The 22,827-nt window shown below is 45.8% G+C and overlaps 1 protein-coding gene across 1 annotated transcript in view; it reads right to left on the bottom strand.

Moving 5' to 3' along the window:
• Nucleotides 1–22,827, bottom strand: part of VhaAC45 (Vacuolar H[+] ATPase AC45 accessory subunit) — an 84,502-nt gene that overhangs the window by 49,666 nt on the left and 12,009 nt on the right. Inside the window, exons 4-6 of the mRNA XM_069314599.1 lie at nucleotides 14,629–14,758; nucleotides 6,707–6,789; nucleotides 297–448 (exon numbers count right to left, since the gene is read on the bottom strand). Coding sequence (XP_069170700.1) covers nucleotides 297–448; nucleotides 6,707–6,789; nucleotides 14,629–14,758 — 365 coding nt within the window. The remainder of the gene's footprint in view (nucleotides 1–296; nucleotides 449–6,706; nucleotides 6,790–14,628; nucleotides 14,759–22,827) is intronic.

The raw sequence follows: 22,827 nt of genomic DNA, 5'->3' as shown, positions 1-22,827 counted from the left end.
CCACTAACTTTAAATTTCCAAATACAAAATTCATTACTACATAGGAATGCGAACTCCATTCCTGCTCATCACTCGTAATTCATTAGGCACGGCAAGACACTAAATTTGTTACGACTGCCGTAAGCTGGTTGTAACCTCAATCCGAGCCCGTCTCTACCTACAAATCTTGTTGCCCCTTCCCTGCTTCAATCCCTGTCAGTATTAATCCTTGCCCACCTCCGTATGAACTCTTCAACGTGTCAATGACTGCTCTCTGAAGAAAATACTAAGAGACGATAAACAAACGTGAATCTCACCTATCGGTTTTATTGTATCTAGTTATGACGGTACTGTTGCGCAGGTAAACCAGGGAACAAGAGGCATTGTGAAAGCCCATAACATTGTCACTGGTGGCCTGCAGTGAACGTGCAACACGAATCCTCTCCTCGTACTGCTCGCTGTGCTCTTCCTGAAACAACAACATGTTTAAGTAAATGTTGGACAATAGCCCTCACTAGAGCATGCAATCAATACACTGGTGTGGATATGGGCAAGGGGCAATAAAACAGTTTTGAGAATTGATAGTAAAGAAAAACACTCATTATTAGATATACTCTACCCTGACTCTCTCTCACTTACTCCACCTATCTGTTCACCAGTGGCCAGTTTTGAGAGTAGTTCTGCTCCTACAGAGTAGCCAAGAGCCAGGCTTTCTTTGTGGTAACTTAATCTGTAAGGCTGTTGCTGGCAGCAGCCCATAAACCAACATAGCCATCAAAACATGGTTCATCCCTACAGGAACCTTTCAAATTCCCTCCTAAAAAATCCAACCTTTATTCCAGTAATTAAAGTTAAAGTCCCCAAGTATCAATAGTTGTGATTTATCTTTATCTGCTTGTACAATAATATCTCTCATGACCATTATGAGGCCCTCTCATTTGTCATCCAGTTCTTCCTTTGTCCATGTGTTGCTTGCTGGTGGACTGTAGGCATTTAAAATTATCAGCTTATCATCCCGATTCCAGACCTGCAATGCCATTATGTCAATATCTCGAGGGTTTTCAAATATTAACTCTCTTACCTTCAGGTGTTCTTTCACCAGCACAGCCACTCCTTCCCCTTCCTGGTTTTCCTGTCACGTCTTCAAACTGAGTAGCCCCTTGGGAATACGACTTCATTTAATATATTTCCTTTGAGTTTCGTCTCTGATAATGCGACAATATCTAGGACCTTAAGTTGAATTATATCTTGCAACTCCAAAGTTTTTGACCTCACTCCATCTATGTTGGTGTATACTATTTTCAGGAACATGTTCCCTTTCCCTTTGCTCTTTATTCCCCCTTCCATTAATGATTTTGTTGCCTTTTTTTTATGTACCATTTCACAAGCTTTCCCGTCCCTGTCACTTCGTAGAAAAAGAAGTTCTCTCTTCTTCATTTCTATCCCCTATTTAGACGGTTTGCTTCAATTAGATTCATTTTCAGCTTTTCTGTCTTCCTTTGAGAGGTCTTGTCTTATTGACCAAAGTTTGTCATCCACATCACTGCAATTTCCTGGCATTTCTAAGCACTTCCATCATGTTTTTCACTCCAGTAAACATCACCCTTAAGGGGCAGTTCTCGTCTTTCTCATATTTTCCTATTCTTCTAAAATCACCGACATTTTCCTTTGAGCCTTCTCCTAAACCTACTATTTCCTCAATGATTTTCATCTCTTCTGGTGCTCAGTCCACCCTAGATAAAATTTCCTTCTCTAAACATACAAAAATTATTATGGACTTCTGTCTGCAGTGTTTTGTACTAGTTTACTGTTGGTAACCAGTTCTTTCCTAATTGCTTGCCGAATTTCTGCTTCTTGTTGGTCATTTCTGGTTTTGACTTCCAAACACACTACCTTAATTCTCTCTCTCTCTCTTTTACAACTTGGGCATATGTCTCTTATTTCTTATTTCTTCTTTACATATTTCTAGTTCTTTATTAGCCTCCTCTATTTGAGTTGCCAATGAAGTTTCTCGTTGCATCTCCTTGCCTAACTCCATGTTAACCCGCCTGCATTACCCTCCCTCATCACAATCGACTTGAGAATGGTCCAGGACAGACCGAGACGTCGTCGTCCCTTCACCTTTGAGTGTGTGGTCTCGTCAACATACTTCAGCCACGTTATTGTGACTCATCGCCTGCCCCTGTTAACCCTCAAGGTTCCTTGGACTGTGTATGGAGTCAGCCTCCACCACATCTCTTCCTAATGCATTCCATTTGTCAACCACTCTGACACTAAAAAAAGTTCTTTCTAATATCTCTGTGGCTCAACGGGCACTCAGTTACCACCTATGTGCCCCTTAGTGCGTGTGCCACTTGTGTTAAATAGCCTGTCTTTATCTACCCTAAAGCAACACGACCAGCAACCAGGCATCATCTTGCAACTTATATCAGTAAGTCGTAAGATTCGTAAGTAAGATTCGTAAGTAAGATTCGTAAGTAAGATTCGTAAGTAAGATGCAAGTCAGAAGTAAGGCCATAATAATTTTTGGATGTTCAAAGAAGGAAATTTTATCTAGGGGTGGACCGAACAGCAGAAGAGATGAAAAAGAGATAAAGCACTACCCGACCAGCAATCAGGAGGCCTGGTCGACGACCAGGCCGCGGGGACGCTGAGCCCCGGAAGCACCTCAAGGTAACCTCAAGGTAAGGTAACCCTATCAATTCCCTTGAGAATCTTGAATGTGGTGATGATGTCCCCCCCTAACTCTTCTGTCTTCCAGCGAAGCGAGGTTTAATTCCCGTAGTCTCTCCTCGTAGCTCATACCTCTCAGCTCGGGTACTAGTGTGGTGGCAAACCTTTGAACCTTTTCCAGTTTAGTCTTATCCTTGACTAGATATGGACTCCATGCTGGGGCTGCATACTCCAGGATTGGCCTGACATATGTGGTATACAAAGTTCTGAATGATTCCTTACACAAGTTTCTGAATGCCGTTATTATGTTGGCCAGCCTAGCATATGCCGCTGATGTTATCCTCTTGATATGGGCTGCAGGAGACAGGTCTGGTGTGATATATCAACCCCCAAGTCTTTTTCTTTCTCTGACTCTTGAAGAATTTCATCTCCCAGATGATACCTTGTATCTGGCCTCCTACTCCCTACACCTATCTTCATTACATTACATTTGCTTGGGTTAAACTCCAACAACCATTTGTTTGACCATTCCTTTAGCTTGTCTAGGTCCTCTTGAAGCCTCAAGCAGTCCTCCTGTCTTAATACGTCTCATAATTTTGACATCGTCTGCAAACATCGAGAGAAATGAATCTATACCCTCCGGGAGATCATTTACATATACAGTATCAGAAACAAGATAGGACCGAGTAGAGCCCTGTGGGACTCCACTTGTGACTTCACGCCAATCTGAGGTCTCACCCCTAACCGTAACTCTGCTTCCTGTTGCTTAGGTACTCCCTTATCCACCAGAGCACCTTACCAGCTACACCTGCCTGTCTCTCCAGCTTATGTACCAGCCTCTTATGCGGTACTGTGTCAAAGGCTTTCCGACAATCCAAGAAAATGCAGTCTGCCCAGCCCTCTCTTTCTTGCTTAATCTTTGTCACCTGGTCGTAGAATTCTATTAAGCCAGTCAGGCAAGATTTACCCTCTCTGAACCCATGTTGGTGATTTGTCACGAAGTCCCTTCTCTCCAGATGTGTTACCAGATTTTTTCTCACGATCTTCTCCATCACCTTGCACTGTATTCAAGTCAAGTACACTGAACTGTAGTTCAGTGCCTCTTGCCTGTCGCCCTTTTTGTATATTGGGACCACATTCGCCGTCTTCCATATTTCTGGTAGGTCTCCCGTCTCCAGTGACCTACTATACACTGTGGAGAGTGGCAAGCAAAATGCCTCTGCACACTCTTTCAGTACCCATGGCGTGATTCCGTTTGGACCAACAGCCTTTCTAACATCCAGGTCCAGCAGGTGTCTCTTGACCTCCTCTCTCGTAATTTCGAACCCTTCCAAGCCCCCCTGGTTTACTACCCTTTCTCCTAGCACAGTGATCTCACTTTGTTCTATTGTGAAGACCTCCTGGAACCTCTTGTTGAGTTCTTCACACACCTCTGTCATTCTCTGTATACCTGTCCTCGCCTGTTTTAAGTTTCACTACTTGTTCTTTCACTGTTTTCCTTCTGATGTGACTGTGGAGTAGCTATGGTTCGGTCTTGGCTTTGTTTGCTATATCATTTTCATAACTTGTCTCTGCTTCTCTTCTCACCCTGACATACTCATTCCTGGTTCTCTGGTATCTCTCTCTGCTTTCTGGTGTTCTGTTATTCCGGAAGTTCCTCCACGCCCTTTTGTTCAGTTTCTTTGCTTCCATACATGCCCTATTATACCATGGATTCTTCTGTTGCTTCTCGGATTTTTCCCTTTGGGTGGGGATTAACCTGTTTACTGCCTCCTGACACTTTTGGGTGACATAGTCCATCATATCTTGTACAGACTTAGCTCTGAGGTCTGTGTCCCAAGGTATTTCCCTTAGGAAACTTCTCATCTCATAACTTCCCTTTCGGTATGCCAGCCTTTTGTTTCCTAGTTCTTTTTTGGGGGAGATAATTCCTAGCTCTACCAAGTACTCAAAGTTCAATACACTGTGATCACTCATTCCCAAGGGTGCTTCCATCTTAACTTCCCTTATATCCCATTCATTTAGGGTAAATATCAAATCAAGCATTACTGGTTCATCTTCTCTCATTCTTGTTGGTTCCTTGATGTGCTGGCTTAGAAAGTTTGTTGCCACGTCCAGCAGCTTAGCTCTCCATGTTTCTGGTCCTCCATGCGGGTCTCTGTTCTCCCAATCTATCTTCCCGTGGTTGAAGTCTCCCATAATTAGTCCAGATCCATTCCTGCTAGTAACAGAAGCTGCTCTCGCTATTATGTTAATGGTGGCCATGATGTTTCTATCATATTCCTGTCTGGGTCTTCTGTCATTTGGTGGTGGATTATATATGACTACGACTATAATTTTTTGCCCTCCAGTTGTTATGGTACCTGTTATGTAGTCAATGAAACCTTCACGGCCCTGAATAACCATCTCCTCAAAATCCCAGCCTTTTCTTACCAGAAGAGCTACACCACCACCACCTCTTCCTTCTCTCTCTTTCCTCATAACATAATAGTCCTGTGGGAACACTGCATTTGTTATGGTTTTCGTTAGCTTTGTTTCTGTGAGAGGTATTATGCCTAGGTTTTCCTCTAGTACCCATTCTCCAAGTTCATTTGCTTTATTTGTAATTCCATCTATGTTAGTATACATTGCCTTGAGGTTCACTTTCTTCTGTCCCTTCTCAAATCGCCTCCTTGGCGAGTGTTCTGCTGGTGGGGAAAGCCGTTCCATGGGTGTGAGGATTTGTGAGGTGGATAACAGGGTCTCAGAGGATACTGGGATGAGGGGTGGGGGGTCAAGTGAAGGGGGAGGGACAGGGAGGGTATGGGATGAAAGGGGAGGGAGAGCAGGAAGGGAAAGGGGGGAGGGGGGATATGGCAGGAGGAGGGGAGGGGTAGAAGGGTGGGGATTGAGTGTGGGGGAGGGAGATTTGGCTGAGTATTTGAGTGGGGGCAGGGAGGGCTTGGGGTAGGGGCTTTCGTTATGTTGGGTGGGTGGGTGGGGGGGGGGGGGGTAAGGGAATCGACTATGGAACAAAAATATCGTAGATGTGGTGAGCAATAGTTGAAATCACTCCAAGATTGAAGAGAGTATACAGCATTTTAAGCATGGGTTTACAACATGTTCCAACATGGTTTACAGCATGTTCCAACATGGTTTACAGCATGTTCCAACATGGTTTACAGCATGTTCCAACACGGTTTACAGCATGTTCCAACACGGTTTACAGCATGTTCCAACACGGTTTACAGCATGTTACATCATTTACAACATGGTTTAAGCAGCATGTTACAACATGGTTTACAGCACGTTAAATGAATACCAGTCAACTAGTAAAGTGTGTACTGTAGTAAAGGTGAGAATACCAGGAGCAGGGAAAGGTCGAGGGGGGGGGGAATAAATATGAGGAGAGGGCGAGTGTTGGGAAGTGTCAACTCAACACGACTAATATGGTATGAATCTGAACACAATACACGCGAGGCAGGGTGACAGCAGCTCGTAGTAAGACAATGAGAATAAGAGAAGCTCGTAACAATCGACTCTAGAATGGTCCAGGACGGACCGAAACTTCGTCGTCCCTTCACTTTCTAGTGTGTGGTTTGGCCAACGTAAGAGAATGAATTTGTTCTGTATGTTAATCATACGGGGCATTGTACCCTTGGTCTTATGGAGCGGTGAGGGGGGCTACTATGGACGACTACTCAAGTGTGGTGGTAGTTCTTTATCCTGTATTCTACATCGAGTGAATGAGATATGCAACAGACTAGTAATAGTTATATTTTTAATATAAAAACTACAATATTATTTTTTTCTCTGGGTGAATGCTTCTCCACATGTGGGAAACTGATGAATGAATGGTAACTTACATGCTGTATTGCATGATTGCGAGATGTACACGTTCTAAATATGAACAGAATATAGTTTAAACAAACCTTAAGATATAAAAACATATATATTTGCTTTACTTGACATTGCTAATATCTCAGTAGTGTACATCTGCTTTGGAAGACTATGCATGCATATACAGTAGTGATAAGCTAATATTTTAAATAAACTTGTGTTGTTTACAACTCACCACAGAAGGTTTTAGACCAGTGAAGATAACAGTGAATTCCCTTTGTGCTCCAATCTTGGAGATGACATTTTCCATCACCTCATCTGAAATGGATAAACAAAAATTTGCTTACCCATGCACTGCTTGTTAGTTAAATATGACAATCTCATGCTGTGCATAACAAAAGTGCATTCCCTGATCATGGGAAAGTAAAAAAAAAATTGCATCAAGTTACTTTGGCAGTGATGTGGCAAGGAAGTTTAGCAATTCATGGACACTAAGCGAGAAGGCACTGGGCAATGCTTACACCAGCGGCCCCGTGGGGTAGGAGTTACCGCGAATACAATTTTATATTTGCGACAATGAAATTCAGAAGAAATTGATAGAAACTGATGATGATTCTGACAATGATATGGGTAGGTTTAAAAAACCAGCCTTAAATGTAACGAAACGCCATTTTCTGGGTGAGGTACGGAGGCTCTCCGGAGCTATCCAGGCTGAATGGATATGTATAACTTTCTGGCATCAGTCATTGTGCTTGGAGTTCTTGCTTACCGGGGACCACGAGCCAGAACCTGGCCCACTCAGAGAGCACGAGGAGCAATGGCCTATAGAAACCCCCATGTGGTTGAGAGCAATCTGTGTCTGCCATCGACCGGGACAGGCACCCAGAAAGGTAGGCACCATAAAACAAACCTCTATTCTGGTGAAAATATTGCTGCTGAATGAGTTGACAGAACCCCCCAAACAAAATTAGTAAACTAGCATGACGTCGTCATCACGTCGCCACGCCACTATCTATGCAACCCCCCTCCCCGGGAGGGGAAAAGGGGAGCCCCAGATACCCCGCACCAGCGATCCAACCAGCAGTTGTTATTCCGATGTCAAAATACGCAAAAAACACCACCGACCGGAGAGAGGGAGGGATGCCAGGTAGTCTCCGGGACTCACCCAGAAAATGGCATTTCATTACATTCAACGCTGGTTTTTTGGGAGGAGTCCTGTTGGCTCCCCTGAGCAACCTCACCAAAGATAAGGAAAAGAGAGAAGAAATCGGGATGCGGACACCACACGCCCTAACCCACAAACAAGACCACAGATCAAACCAAAGAACCCTGCAGATGACCCACAAGACCCCAGAACAGGAAGGAAGGAAGGAAGGGAACCCGGGCAAACTAAAAAGCGCCCATGGCCCCATAGGCCAAGACGCACAGAGAACGGCGAAGAGCCGCAAACAAACACAACACACGAAGCACCCCCGACCTGACCAACCAAGCAGTAACCCAAGGACCCCTCCGAAAAACCGCAGATCCAAACATCATCCGAAAAAACAAAAACTACCACTAGGACTAAACGAGCAGAAAAACACGGGCGCCAGAGAAAAGCCAGAAACTCCCCGACCCCCAGAGGACGCCAACGCCAACAGGAAAAGGAGACGCGAAAAAAAAAAACAGAACAGAAGGGGTCACAACAAACAGAGGAGAAGAAAGAAAATAGACAACCCAGGCCAACGACGAGGATGGCACCGGGAGCACATGAGGCCGGAGGTGAAACAACGCACTAGAGAGCAAGCGGAAAGTAGCAGAAGGAACAGCAACACCAAACGCAAGTTAGAGCGGCCCCGCCAGCACTACCCGATACGAGGCGACAGTATACTGCACCAGATGACGGTCCTGGAACAACCCCGAAAGGAAAAACAAGACAACCCTATCAGAGACCGAAGCACCCTTCGCAGTGATAGGAAAACCGGAAGGACTGCCAGGAAACCACACACTTTTTTTTCAGTGTCAGAGTAGTTAATAAATGGAATGCACTAGGAAGTGATGTGGTGGAGGCTGACTCCATACACAGTTTCAAATGTAGATATGATAGAGCCCAGTAGGCTCAGGAATCTGTACACCAGTTGATTGACAGTTGAGAGGCGGGACCACAGAGCCAAAGCTTAACCCCCGCAAGCACAATTAGGCGAGTACACTGCCGCCTAGATGAAGCACACAGGTGGGAGACCAACAACGAAGCCACCAGTGCCCACACACGTGACGAGAAAACACGAAACAAAAACCCCAGATGCGAAGACTCGAGGGGAAAAACGAACTAGCCATGGGCAGGGATGGACCGATTCGCAAAGAGGGCTGGAGCCGCGTGAAGACCCTCAGGAACGGAAACCAAACAAAGCAGCGTCCCCAACCAAGGCTGGCAAAGATCCAGAAAGAATGACCACTAGGGAACTAGGAACCCCGTCCAGGAGGAAACCCCCCCCCCCAAGGACCCCTGAAGGACCAACAAGGCTGAAAACAGAAGAGCCAGGGCCCAGGCAGAGGCCAACAAGGAAAACAAACACCACGAACCAAAGTGTGAGAGGCAAAGTGAAAAAAAGTGCCCCCGCAACCCACAGGAGCAGCACAACCAGCTCCAACAGGGAAGAACGACGCACGCATCTCCGAGGTATACATGAGGAGAACTACTCAGGACGTGTACCGCAGGAAAACAAAAATGTACATTCTTGAAAGGGAACACAAAGAAAAGCCGTAGCCAGGACCGTAATCCTAGCTCCTCCTGTCCCAAAGAAAAGGAGCCAAAGGCAGGAGTGGTTGATCGGAAGTTTACAACCACCCACAGACATTGCAACACAGAAGCTGGCAGGGATGTACAAGGAAAAATTGAAAGAACTCAGGTCCATAACTGAACACTGGGGCAAGCCAAAATCAGGGAACTGAACATGTACCGAGGCCAACCCAGCACCGAACAACAGCAGAGCCAATAAGCACCGACCAAGATACACAACCATGTGTAGCATAGAGGTAGGTAAATGGGAAGAGGCAATGAAAAAGACACCAATAATGGTCCAAGCACCAGCAGCTAGGGATAAGAGAGGACAATGAATATGACGAACGATAAAGATCTAAGAAGCAGTCGGTAACATAATATACACGACCAACCACATCCTGTGTTGTGGTTGATCGCATATACACACAGAGGGACTCCATGGATATAAGGGTGCAAGCCAGGCACCAAAGACAGGCAATGAAGGAGTGCCCAGAGATCAGAAACCGAGTCAATGAAGGAGTATACAGACAGCATGGACTGAGGCAACGAAGGAGTCCAGATATCGAGAAAAAGACCCAGGCGCCGAAAGACAAAACAAAAGGCACCGAAATTCGGGGTTGCGCCCCACAACCTAAGAACACGATACACGGACAAAGATAGATCACGATACGACGCACGCCAAGTGACCAAGCAAAACACAAAACACCACCTAACACTCCACCAAAAAACGCGAACCAGTGCCTAGCCGACAGAGTCACCAGCCGGTACAATCTCACCTGCAGAGCAGCGTCACGACAATGTCACGACACAGCTGAGCCATGTAATATACCAGGAGCATCGCTAGAGGAGTATGTCCAGAGCTGCGTGCCCAGTAGAAGATCAAGTGCATGCAGTAGAGGTGGTGGTGGCGCCACTCTCAGCCACCCCACACCCGTAAGCAGAGAAAAGAACTAGGTGATTGCCCCACACAAAAACCAGAACACCCCCAGTATCTAGTGGGCTATGACTGGAGAGATAAGATGAGTGAGAATGGCGTATAATCCACTAGAAAGGACACGGAACACCAACACATGTGTACACCACCCAGAACAAAATAATCACCCCGGCCCCAGCGCCTGAGGTCCGAGCCGCACACCCGTCTTCAGGGAAGGGCACCAGCAAGGTGTATGTAACGAAAATTAGGAACGGCGAGACAATGTGAATACAAAATAAAGCAAAAACAGAAGAGAAAGAAGACAAGTAGGATGGAAGAGGACCAACAAGTCCTAGAAAGGACTGGAGGGAAGCCTCACCGGAAGTCAACAGACGTTCCAATAACATTGGAAGTATCAAAGAGTTTTGCGAACCTTCGAGAATCCAAAGAAGCAAGCACAAATGCACGGAGGCACATATGGGCCCAATGGCACCCTTGACCAAGGGTCATACAGGGACCTCGATATGAAGGGAACATGATCGCGACATGGAGAAAAGTACAAGTCCAAGAGAAAAAAAGGGTAAGAATTCGGTGAAAAGCACCCACAGGAATGACAGGAATGACAGAACCGACGAACCCGAAGGGACATGGAGCCAAACCTGTGGAGCGGTAGACCCCGAAACCAACTCGGACACAGGGGGGGGGGGGAGGAAACCCCACGCTGAGGAACTGCAAGCACCACTCCGAGGGCACAAAAACAATCAGGCAACCCCTCCCCAACCCCGAGAACCTCCACGGAAGGACCCAGGGCCGAGCCATCCCCCCAAAGCCCTGGCCTCACAAGAAAAAGCCCAGGCAGCCGTAAAAACCATTAACCCTTAGTCTGCGCATATTTCAGAGAATATAGGGGGCCCTAGTAGCGAAAAATATTTGAATTATGTAAAAATAACTAACATGTTTAACAAATTTTTAACTTATTGGCTTCAGTGTCATGACACTTTCCTCAAAATATTTTCAGAAATTGATTTTAGACGAATTTTTGAAAAATAAGAACGTTTTATTGATAAGGAGAACAGCTCCTAATAACTGGAACTGAAGGATTATGGAGTAATAGAGAGATACAAGCACTTGTCCTATGCTCAAAGAAGAACAACAGTAGTAAGAAGTGTCCACAAAGTGGATATGCAGTTGGTGCCTTTATATCATTGCCGAGTAATAAATATTAACACAAATAATAATGATTAACTATGTTAATATGACCTATTTTCTTATTTATCATATAAATACATTGTCCAATGTTAATATATGTTACTTTCATCAATATCCAAAAAGTATTTTTTTTAGGGGAAATATTTTTTTTTCAGATTTTAGCTTTCTTCTCCTTTATTTATTATGTGATTTTGTTGTAACCTTTACGTCCTGGAGAATGCACAAGTTTTCATAACTATGTGAAGATAAAATGAAATTGGTCAACAAATAAGTCAGTCACAACTCATGAAACTTGGGACTTAATTTATTTTGGCTGATTTTTTCTCTGATTTCAAACTATTTTCTTTGTCTCTTTAGGTTGTTTTGATTAGGGACCATATTAGGGCTTTTTCACTTATATAAAGTATACCCTAAATATATTCCCTAAATCAATATAATTATTATAATTATCCCTATATTGTGTGTTTTTTGGGGGGTTATTTTTTCTCGACTTCAGTTCAACACATTGACCTACAACTTTCACATATTCGAGTACGAATGCCAAACAATGTTTATTGAAACATACAATTAAATTAACACATTAAAACTACCTTTATTCATTGTTGATAACTTCAACTTCAATTATCTCTGAAACCAGAGTTTCAACTTTGAGCGGCTTCTAAAATTCCAGTTATAAACCGATTCTCACTATTTTGACATTGTGTGCTCTGCTGTCTGTTCTACAATCCCATCAGAATGGATTTTTCATAAACATTATACATTTGGAGTTATAATTTTGGGGGAGTCTAAATTTGCCACATATTTCAAATGCCCTATTCATGATTTTTTTTTACAGTAAACTATACTGAAAACCTATACTGTATTCTAATTTGATGAAAATGAAGATCATATGCTGTTCTGAGAGAATAACATTAAATAAACAATTAATGATACTTCATAATTTTTATTCTGAATTGAAAATCTGAAGTTTTCAATATTCAATTTTAAAATTACAGTAATTTTGATTCTCTTGTTTTTCAAGTTACGCTGGGATCATTTAGACAATGTTGGAGCATTTGCCTAGTTAATTATGAAAAAAAAAATTGGAAAGTGTTTGTGCAAGTTTTAAAAACTTATGTTAAATTATTTTTTGTCAAATCATATATGTATGTATTGCACGGTCTAAGGGTTAAGGAAGGGAGCCCACTGGTCAGACCCTTACGCCACGGCTGGAGGAACAGGCTCGAATGCCTCCGCCGCCACCCCGGAAGAGGACACCCCCGAGACCGCCCGAATCTCTACACCAACTAGACCCTGCACCAACTCCGAAACCCGCCAACGGTTCGGAGCCGGAAGCAAGGGGGAAGGAAAGTGTACACAACAGAAGGGGTAGCACTAGGAGGAGCGGACGGAATTAAAGCCAAAGTAACTCCCACCCCCAAGTCCGAACCCCTATAACCAAAACGGAGCAGTTTCGGGGCATCCAGGGCCGCAACCAAACGAGTGCATTGCAGCAAACGAACCGAGCATACAACGCCGCAGCTGCCTGCACCCTCATATGTTGAGTAGTATGGGTAAACTGGAGCACGTACAGACAACAATGTCGCACGACTCCAGGTTAAAAGAATCACCGACCCAACAGGCAGCATGGCAGAGGCACAACTGTCTCAACTAGCGACACTAGACACACAACTAATGAATGTCGTCCCGAGACAAAGGGACAGACCAACCTTTAAACTCGCAAGAAGCGAGAGGGGACTCAAGGGTCACATCTACTGGACCACCGAGCCCCCGCGGGGTTTCCCAGGACCCTTAGCCATTTTATCATGCTAAGGGAAACCCAGGCAGGGTACTGCAAACCGGCACCCAAGTCTACCAAACAAACAAAAGCTGAACCCCAGGGACATGTCCACTCACAGAGGCCCTAGCGGGGTTACCACCAACACACAAGAAAACACACACACACATCGACCCCAACAACAGAGAGGAGGACAACAAGGTACTGCTCGGTACTGCCAAGTACCGAGCAGTAAAAGACACAGTGGAGGTAGATCCCAAGGAGCTTTGTGGAAGGAGGCCCCAAGTTCCAAGGGCAGTACTTATAGGGCACCTAGGGAAAGGAACCCTTGGCGCATGCAGCCCGAGTACCGTAGAATATTACTCCTGGCTCGCACACCATGTGTAGACAGCCCACACCACAAGGCACAGACCTGAAACAAAACCGGAGCCAGAAGCACATGACTAATCCAGAAACGCATCAACCAAGAACTGCCAGTTGGATCGCCGGTGCATGGGGTCTGGGGCTCCCCCTTCCCCCTCCCAAGGAGGGGGGGGGGGGTTTGCACAGACAGCAGCGCGGCGACGTGATAACATCATGCTAGTTTGCTAATTTGGTTTGGCGAGTTCTGTCCACTCACTCGGCTTTCTGTAGCAATATTTTCACCAGAATAGGGGTTTGTTTTGGGGCACCTACCTTTCTGGGTGCCTGTTCCAGTCGATGGAAGACATAGAATGCTCCCAACCACAGGGGGGTTTCTATAGGCCATTGCTCCTCATGCCTCTCTGAGTTAGTTTAGTTTAGTTCATTTATTATGCACCCCATACCCATCTTGTGGGCGGTAGTGGAAAGGGTTACAGAGGCACATAATGGGCTCAGGGACTGAACCCCACAATTCATTTAGCTAAGCAAGTTACAATCTTGAGCTAGTTACAAAATTCAATATAAGTCGTCACATCAACAATGGGTTTGAGATCGAACCTCTCTGATTGCCTCTCTGAGGGGGACCAGGTTTTGGCTCGTGGTCCCCAGTAGGTAAGAACTCCAAGCACATTGACTGATGCCAGAAAGTTATACATATCAATTCAGCCTGGATATGAATGTTATTTATTCAGCCGTCGGCTCCCCCCAGAAAATAGTATATTTGCTCAAGGTACAAGTGAAAGTGATACAGTAGATGCCTGTGTGTAGGTCTCACTCCCACAGGGTGAGACCTCCTACTCCACCTCTACAAGACCACAAGACCAGCCATGTGAGTTTGCCACAAGATGTTCCTCATGTGGAACATGAGGAACATGTATTCATCTTCTATGTATTCACCAGCCGTGAATACATAGAAGATGTCACATTTTCTGGATTTAGTGCCTTGGATTCTGAGAGTAGTTTTAGCACTCATGTGGCAAGTGTACTGGTGCACATGTTTCCAAGCGGAGGTTGCAGCCTCGGCTGCTCACCCCATCTAATGCCAGTGTGCCATCTCACATGGGGAAGTTGAGGAAAATTGGTTTATAATCTTACCAGCTTTTTGGAGAGCTCGACGTCTACTTGGATTAGTGATGGTGGATGGGAGTTTCACCACCACCAGATTTTTATCTTGTGTCTTCAGGTCTAAGCCAGCAGATGGAACCCCGGGCTCCAGAACCACCACCTTAAAAAGTAAGTGATAACAGTCACTACAAAACGGCTCCAGATGTGAGAAATGCATGAAAGAACACAAATTACAGTGGTACCTTTGCTTACGATTCTAATCCGTTTCGAGAGATGCATCGTACACCAAAAAACAATAAACAACGAATTTTCCCATAAAAAAATATGTAAATTGAATTAATCCGTTCCACACACCTAAAATTATTAACTTAAAAATACATTTATACTGAATACTACTCATATTTTGTACCACAGTATATCTTACCTTTATTGAGGATTCTTGTTGGTGCATGGATGACAGTGAGGAGGGAGGGGGGGGTGAGTAGGAGAGGTGTTAGTGTTTGGAAGGGGGGGGGTCCCCTTCCATTATAACATCAGACAGTGATGACATTTCTGGGGTACTCTCTCTTTCTCTCACATTTTGCAGGCATACCACTAGGACCTGGTTGTGGCTCCCTGCGTGTTTGTCTTACTAAGAATCTGTCTATAGACACTTGTTTTTCCCTACATTTTAACACTTGTCTGTAGTGACATCACATTGTCATTAAAAGGGTTAATGCAATGGCCTGCTACAGCTTTATCTGGGTGACACTTTTCAGCAAAACTTTGCAGTTCTTCCCATACTGCACACATTTTCTTAATTAATGAGGAAGGGACAACAACCCGCGTACCATTTTCATGTTTACGAATGATCTCTCGTTTTTCCTCTATTGTCATCCTCAACTATTTCCTTAGGTTGAACTTTAGCACTACCTTTCTTGGGACCCATGGCATGATATTTAATAAGAACTTTTATGTTCAGAAATAAAAAAAAAAACAGCGTTGAATGTAATGAAACGCCATTTTCTGGGCGAGATCCGGAGGCTTCCCGGAGCTATCCAGGATGTGTATATCATTAGACTTTGGCATCAGTGTGAATGGAGTTCTAGGCCTACCGGGGACCATAAGCCAGAACCTGGACCCCTCAGAGAGGTACGAGGAGCAATGGCCTATAGAAATGCACATGTGATTTGGAGCATTCTATGTCTGCCATTGACCGGGCCAGACACCCAGAAACCTAAGAGCCTCGAAACAAACCCCCTATTCTGGTTAAAACGACTAAGAGAGACAAACAAGTGGACAGAACTCCCCAAATGAAAACGAGCACGACATCACCCGAGCCTCACCGCATGTCTGCGCAGCTTCCCCTTCCCCCACCTCTGCGCCGGCAATCCACCCTGCAGTTCTGAGGCTGGATGTCAAAACACGCAAAAAAATCACCAACCGGAGGAAGGGAGGGTTGCCGGGGAGCCTCCGGGTCTCACCCAGAAAATGGTGTTTCATTACATTCAATGCTGCTTTTCTGGAGGGATCCCCTACGGCTCCCCAGAGCTAACTACCCAATATCTTGAGGTTATCTTGAGATGATTTCGGGGCTTTAGTGTCCCAGCGGCCCAGTCCTCAACCAGGCCTCCACCCCCAGGAAGCAGCCCGTGACAGCTGACTAACACCCAGGTACCTATTTTACTGCTAGGTAACAGGGGCATAGAGTGAAAGAAACTCTGCCCATTGTTTCTCGCCGGCACCCGGGATCGAACCCGGAACCACAGGATCACAAGTCCAGCGTGCTGTCCGCTCGGTCGACTGGCTCCCAAAGCCAAGGACAAAAAAAGGGACAAACCCAGAAGGCAGAAACCACATGCCTGAACCCGAAAACAAAACAACTGGCAACACCAAATGACCCCGCAGATGACTCGGGAGACCTGAACCCTGGAACAAGGATAAAGGGAACCCTGGTCAACCCAAAGCGCATCCAGGGTCACAGAGACCACGGCACGCAGGCAACTGCTAAGAGCCACAACCGGACACAAGATGCACCCTCGGCCAACCAACCAAGCATCAACAACCCCAGGAACCCCTCCAGAAAACAGCCGTCCAAACCTCACCAGAAAAGAAGAGACGGCCGCAAACAACGAGACAAGGTAGGACACCAGCAACGAAGCCACCTGATCACCAAACAGACGGTGAGAGACTCGAGTCAAAATTGCCAGACTCGAAGAGAAGATTGAACCAGCCCGGTCATGGACCAGACCGATCATTTGAAAGAGGTGGAGCCGTGGGAAAATGTCTGGGTGCGGACACAGAGCAAGCAGCGCCTGAACCAAGGCTATCAAGGAACCAAAGGAACGTCCACCAGGGAACCAGGAACCCAAACCCGGCAAGCCGGGAAAGAACCAACCGAGGCAAACAGACATGCCCCATCTGGAAGGCCCCCTCTCCCCATTGGGACCCCTGAAGGACCAACAAATCAGAGAATGGATGACAACGAGAAGCCGCCGCCTGCAGAAAGTGCCGAACCTCAGACTCCGCAAACAGCAAGGACAAAATGGCAGCGAAAACCTAAGCGCCGGGGCCCAGGCAGAGGCCAACGAGTAAGTGAGCACCACGTGCCAAAAAGCGAGACTCAAAAGCGGAAAACTGTGACACCGCATCCCGCAGGAGTGGCGCAACCAGCCCCAGTATGGCAGAACAACACACACATCGCCGAGAAGCTACGAGAAGAACTACGTAGGGCAAGTACTGCACTAAAACAAAAATGTATTGTTTGGAAAAGGAACACAAAGAAAAGGCCGTAGCCAGTGCCGTAATCCTAGTTGCTCCTGTTCCAACGAAAAGAAACTGAAGGGGCAGGAGTGGGTGATCGAAAATTCACATCCACCAGCAGATATTGCAACACAGAAGCTCGTAGTGACATACAAGGAGAAGAGGAAAGAACTCGGCTCCATAACTGAACACTGGGTCTGTTGACCAAACCACATACTAGAAAGTGAAGGGACAACTGGTGGACTGTGTGGTTTGGTCAACATATTTCAGCCACCATATATTTATTTATTATATATATCCATATATTTATTTTTATTGTGACTCCTCGCCTGCACTGGGTCTATTCAACAACAGGGAACTGAACATGTACATAGGCCAACCTAGCACTAACATTAGTATAGCCAATATGCACCTACCAAGATACACGTGTGGTATAGAGGTAGGAAATACATAAAGATGCAATGAAAAGACCTTAAATATGGTTCAAGCACCGGTAGCTAGGGACAAGAGAGTATAATCAATATGAGGAACTAATAACACCCAGGAAGAATTGGTAACGGAATGTACATGATCAATTATATATACAGACACTCTCCAATGTATATACAGTGGTACCTGTACCTCGGTATTAGAGTTTAATCTGTTCCTGGAGACCGCTCGTATTCCAAAAACTCGTAATCCGAAGCTAATTTCCCCATAAGAAATAATGGGAAATGAATTAATCCGTTCCTGACTACCCCAAAAACCTCACTTCAAACTATATTTTATACCTAATTCATCTAAATAAACCTACAAAACTATGTTCAAGTTATTACTTACCCTTGCTGATGAATGCTGTAGGCATATGGAAGATGGTGAGGAGGGGGGAGGGGGGAGGAGGAGAGGTGTGGTAGATATGGATGACACTATGGATACCACTTCTTTTTCTAAATTTTTCAAACCATTCCCTGCTTGCCTTAAAGTCTATCGTATCTGCACTCGTTCCAGGGGTTTTCTTTACAAGGTCTTCGTGCAATACCCTGGCTTTCTCACAAATGATGGCCTCTGAAACACTATCACCCGCTAACTCCTTGTTGTGCATCCAAATTAATAACTTTTCCACTTCTTCAAGTATATGTGGTCTTTGTTTCGTGATCGTTCTTACGCCTTTTGCCACTTTAGCACTCAATGTCGTTTTACTTGCTAAGTATAGTGCATATCGTTGACTTGGCTTTGTTGTACTGCCTACAAAGTTCAACAACACGTGCACCATTTTCATGCTTCCGAATGATATCTTGTTTTTCCTCTATTGTCATCCTCACATGTGCTTTCTTGCCTTGATCCTTACCACTGGCTTTTTTGGGACCCATGGTGAGATATATAATAACAAACTTTATAATCAAATGACCAAAAATCCAACAAAACACTGAAAATCCGGGTGAAGAATTGATGTGGGATAGTCACTGGGCACGAGACACTGGTAAACTGAGGGGCGGAGGGGCGCTGATCGCCGTACCACCACGCGCTAGGTCGGCCTAAACGCGTATCAACAAATTCGGATTCCGAGGTAACCCTCGCCTTCCAAGGCACATTTTCCGAGGAAATCCTTCTCATATTCCGAAAATCTCGTATACAGAGACACTCGTATTCCGAGGTACCACTGTATAAGGAAGGGTGCAGCCAGGCACTGAACTACAGTCAATGAATGAGTGTCCAGAAAGCATTGAAGGAGCGCCCAGAGTCAAGATCCAGTCGCTGAAAGACTAAATCATTGATTATCGAAATTCGAGGTTGCGCCCCACAGTGTAACGAAGAACAATAGATACGCACATAGTAAGGTCACATTAAGATGCACGCAAATTGGCCATTCAACACACTACAAATAATACCCAACACTCATCCAAAAATCGAGAACCAGTGCCTGGCTGACAGTGTCGCCAGACCGTATAATCTCAGCTGTAGAGAATAGGCACTATAGTGTCATGACACAGCGTAGCCAAGTTATATTCTGGGAGCAACGCTAGTGGAATATGTCCAGAGCTGCATGTGCAGTAGATGATTAGGTGTAGTGTAGAGGTGGAGGCAGTGCCACTCTGAGCCACCCCACACCCGTATGCAGAGAAAAGAACTAGGTGTTTTTCCCATATATAAAATCCAAAACACCCCCATTATCTAGGTTCCATGACTGGAGATATAAGACGAGCAAGAGCGGCGTATTACCCATGATAAAGGACGCAGAACACCAACACATGTGTACACCGTCCATAAACAAAACGATCACCCACGGCCCATGCGCAGAACTCAAGAGGTCCGAGCTGCACCACTCGTCTTTCAGGGAGGGTGCCAACACTTATTTAACAATTATTAGTAATGTTGAGGCAGAGTATGGAGAGAAGAGGCGATTATAAAATAATCAGATATAGTAACGAAAGATGACAAGTAGTACAAAAGAACCCAACGAGTCCTATAAAGGACTAGAGGTTAGCTTCACTGGAAGTCGACAGACGTTCCAATAATATTTTCAGTATCAAAGATCTACTCGAACCTTCGAGTTCCTTGATCAAGCACAAAAACACCGAGGCTCATATGGGCCCATTGGCATCCGTGACCAATGGTCGTGCAAGGATCCCGATACGATTTGAACATGATTGCGACATGATGTAGAGGAGGCACTGGTAAACTGAAGCGCAACTGCTGTGCCACCATGCACTAGGTCGGCCATACACGTGTCAACAAACTTGTATCCCGAGGTAAAGTTTGTAACCCGATTCAAATTTAACAAAGAAATCAGGCTCGTAACCCGAAACGGGCATTCATAAACCGAGGTACCATTGTACATGTTCTAGATAAGAACGGTGAGAAAGTGGTGAAAATTACCCACAGGAAGGACGGAACCGACGGGCCCAAAGGGACACGGAACCAAACCCAGGGAGCGGCCGACGCCCAAACTAACTCGTACACAGAGGGGGGTAGGAAAACCCAACTCCTTGTAACAGAAAGCCCCGTTCTGAGGGCTGGAAAACCCAGACGGGGTCCAATGAGGCCCAAGGCATAAGTTAGCGCCTCCCCAACCCCGTGGAACTTCTACATCAGGCCCGGAGGGCGAGGCATGCTCCAAAGCCCTTGCCTCACAAGGAAAAGCCAGGGGGCCGGAAAAGCAGGAAGAGAAGTAGCCCACTGGGCAGACCCCGGAGCCACGGCTGAAAGAGTGGACGCGAATGCCTCCGTCGCCACCCCAGAATGGGCAACCCCCGAAACTGCCCAAGTCTCAGACACCTCTGAACCCTGCCCCGACTCCGAAGCCCTCAGACACTTCGGAGTCGGAAGCAAGAGGGGAGGGGAAAGGGAGCAGAATGAACCACAGCAGGGGAAGAACGAAGGGGTGCGGACTGAACCAAGGTCGAAGCGACCAACACCCCCATGTCCGGGGTCCCTATAAGCAAAGCGGGGCAGCCTCGGGGCATTTGGGGAAGCAACTAACCTAGCACGTTGCAGCAACCTACGCCTACCATACAATACCTGAGCCGCCTGCACCCGATTAATGTCATCAGTTGATTGGGTGAATTGAGTCAAACAAGCAACAATGCTCGCAGGAATCCGGGGCAAAGATGTCACCGACCCAACAGGCAGCATGATGGAGGCAAAAACAATGAGCGTAGCCCTGAGACAAGGGGACAGAGCAACCCTCAAACTCTCACAAGGCAAGAGGCATTGCATCCAGTGGACCCAGTGCACCCCCACAGGGTTTCCCAGAGCCCCTAGACTGGTATTGGTAAGGGTAAGACTACCAAACTTCTAAAACTGAACCCCTGGGATGTGTCCACTCATTGGGACCAAGCAGAGGGTACACCAAGCAACAGAGGTCAAGACCCTAATATAACGGGGAACAAGGGACACCAAAGGCAGACACCACCCCCCCCACCCACCCACCCCCGCAGGCACAAACAAAAAGAAAAAGAAAAACCCTGCAAGAGGACAATGTATCCAGGAGGAACAGAGCCAGCCGCTTCAATAAGTGAAAGCTAGCTGTGCAGTACCCCACGCCTCTACCAGTGCAAAAACTACCACTTACCCCAAGGTAAACAAGGGAGGAAACCCCCCAACACACTCGGGCGGTCAATCACCGAGCAGCAAAAGACCAACAGAGGTAGACCCCAAGGTGACTTGTGGAAGATAGCCCCAAGCCCCAAGGGGACTTGGGGTTTAGGACAGGGGACTCAGGGAAGGGAACCCTAAGCGCATGCAGCCTGAGTACCTGAGAATATTACTCCCAGCTCGCATGGCACCGTAAGAGCAATACTGTACACAAGGCACTGCACAACACAGAATCTGGAGGTGGAGCCACAATCGCATCAGCCGAGAACTGGGGTGTGGATAGCCAGCACGAGAGATCTGGGACTCCCCCCTTTTCCCTCCTGGGGAGGGGGGAGCTGCGCAGACATGCGGCGAGGCTCGTGTGACGTTATGCTCATTTACATTTGAGGAGTTCTGTCCACTCGTTTGTCTCTTTTAGTCATTTTAACCAGAATAGGGGTTTGTTTTGAGGCGCTTACCTTTCTGGGTTCCTGGCCCGGTCGATTACAGACATAGAATGCTCCAAATCACATGTGCATTTCTATAGGCCATTGCTCTTCATGCCTCTTTGACGGGGGCCAGGTTCTGGCTTGTGGTTCCCGGTAGGCCTAGAACTCCATTCACACTGATTCCAAAGTCTAATGATATGCATATCAGCCTGGATAACACTGGGGAGAAGTAGGGGCTTTTCCCAAAAAAAGCAGAAAACAATTAAAATCTTTACAGAGAATTCAAGCGCAGTTGTCACTAGGCGGGAGACACTGGTAAACCGAGTACCTAACACGTGCCCAGCTGCACCACGCATTCGCTTGACCCACACAACTACTGGCTCAACAGACGAATCGTGTTCCAAGGCAAATGTCGTACACAAATTCAAATTTTACGATGAATTTGACACCTTATTCCAAAACATAGTAATCTAGGGCATTCATAAACCAAAGTACAGTTCCACTGTATGTGTTTACAAAAAAAAGAAGGAACAAGAGGAACAGATAGTATTGTACTATCCTGACACCAATCACAAGAACCTTAGGAAAATTTATTGTAGAATAAATGAATTTATTAAAAAAATATAGGATACAGAATTTAGTACCAGTACACGCTACTGGTACTTAACATTTCTTTATTAATAATTATATTATTCCACGAGTTGAGTTCCACGAGTCAGAACCAGGGGCTGAGTACATGGGCATGTTATCAATTTCTCATCAAAGTCTTCTGAGTTTGTGTTAATATCAGCTATATTATCTGGAGCTTAGATGTCATTCATAAAGAAGCTGTCTGGGTCTTCAACGTTCATCTTATTTACTGGGGGTGCTAGACTGCCTCATACTGGCTTTTCAGAATTTCATTAATTTCATTGTTGTCCTCTGTGTGTGAACCTTCAAATTGTAAGTAAAGGTCAAATACAAGTGGAGGTTTTTGATTTTGATT

The sequence above is a fragment of the Procambarus clarkii genome, chromosome 79 (assembly GCF_040958095.1).
Source record: "Procambarus clarkii isolate CNS0578487 chromosome 79, FALCON_Pclarkii_2.0, whole genome shotgun sequence".
NCBI classification, from domain to species: domain Eukaryota; kingdom Metazoa; phylum Arthropoda; class Malacostraca; order Decapoda; family Cambaridae; genus Procambarus; species Procambarus clarkii.
The sequence above is the reverse complement of the archived record's forward strand: the minus strand, read 5'-3'. Positions and strand labels throughout refer to the sequence as shown.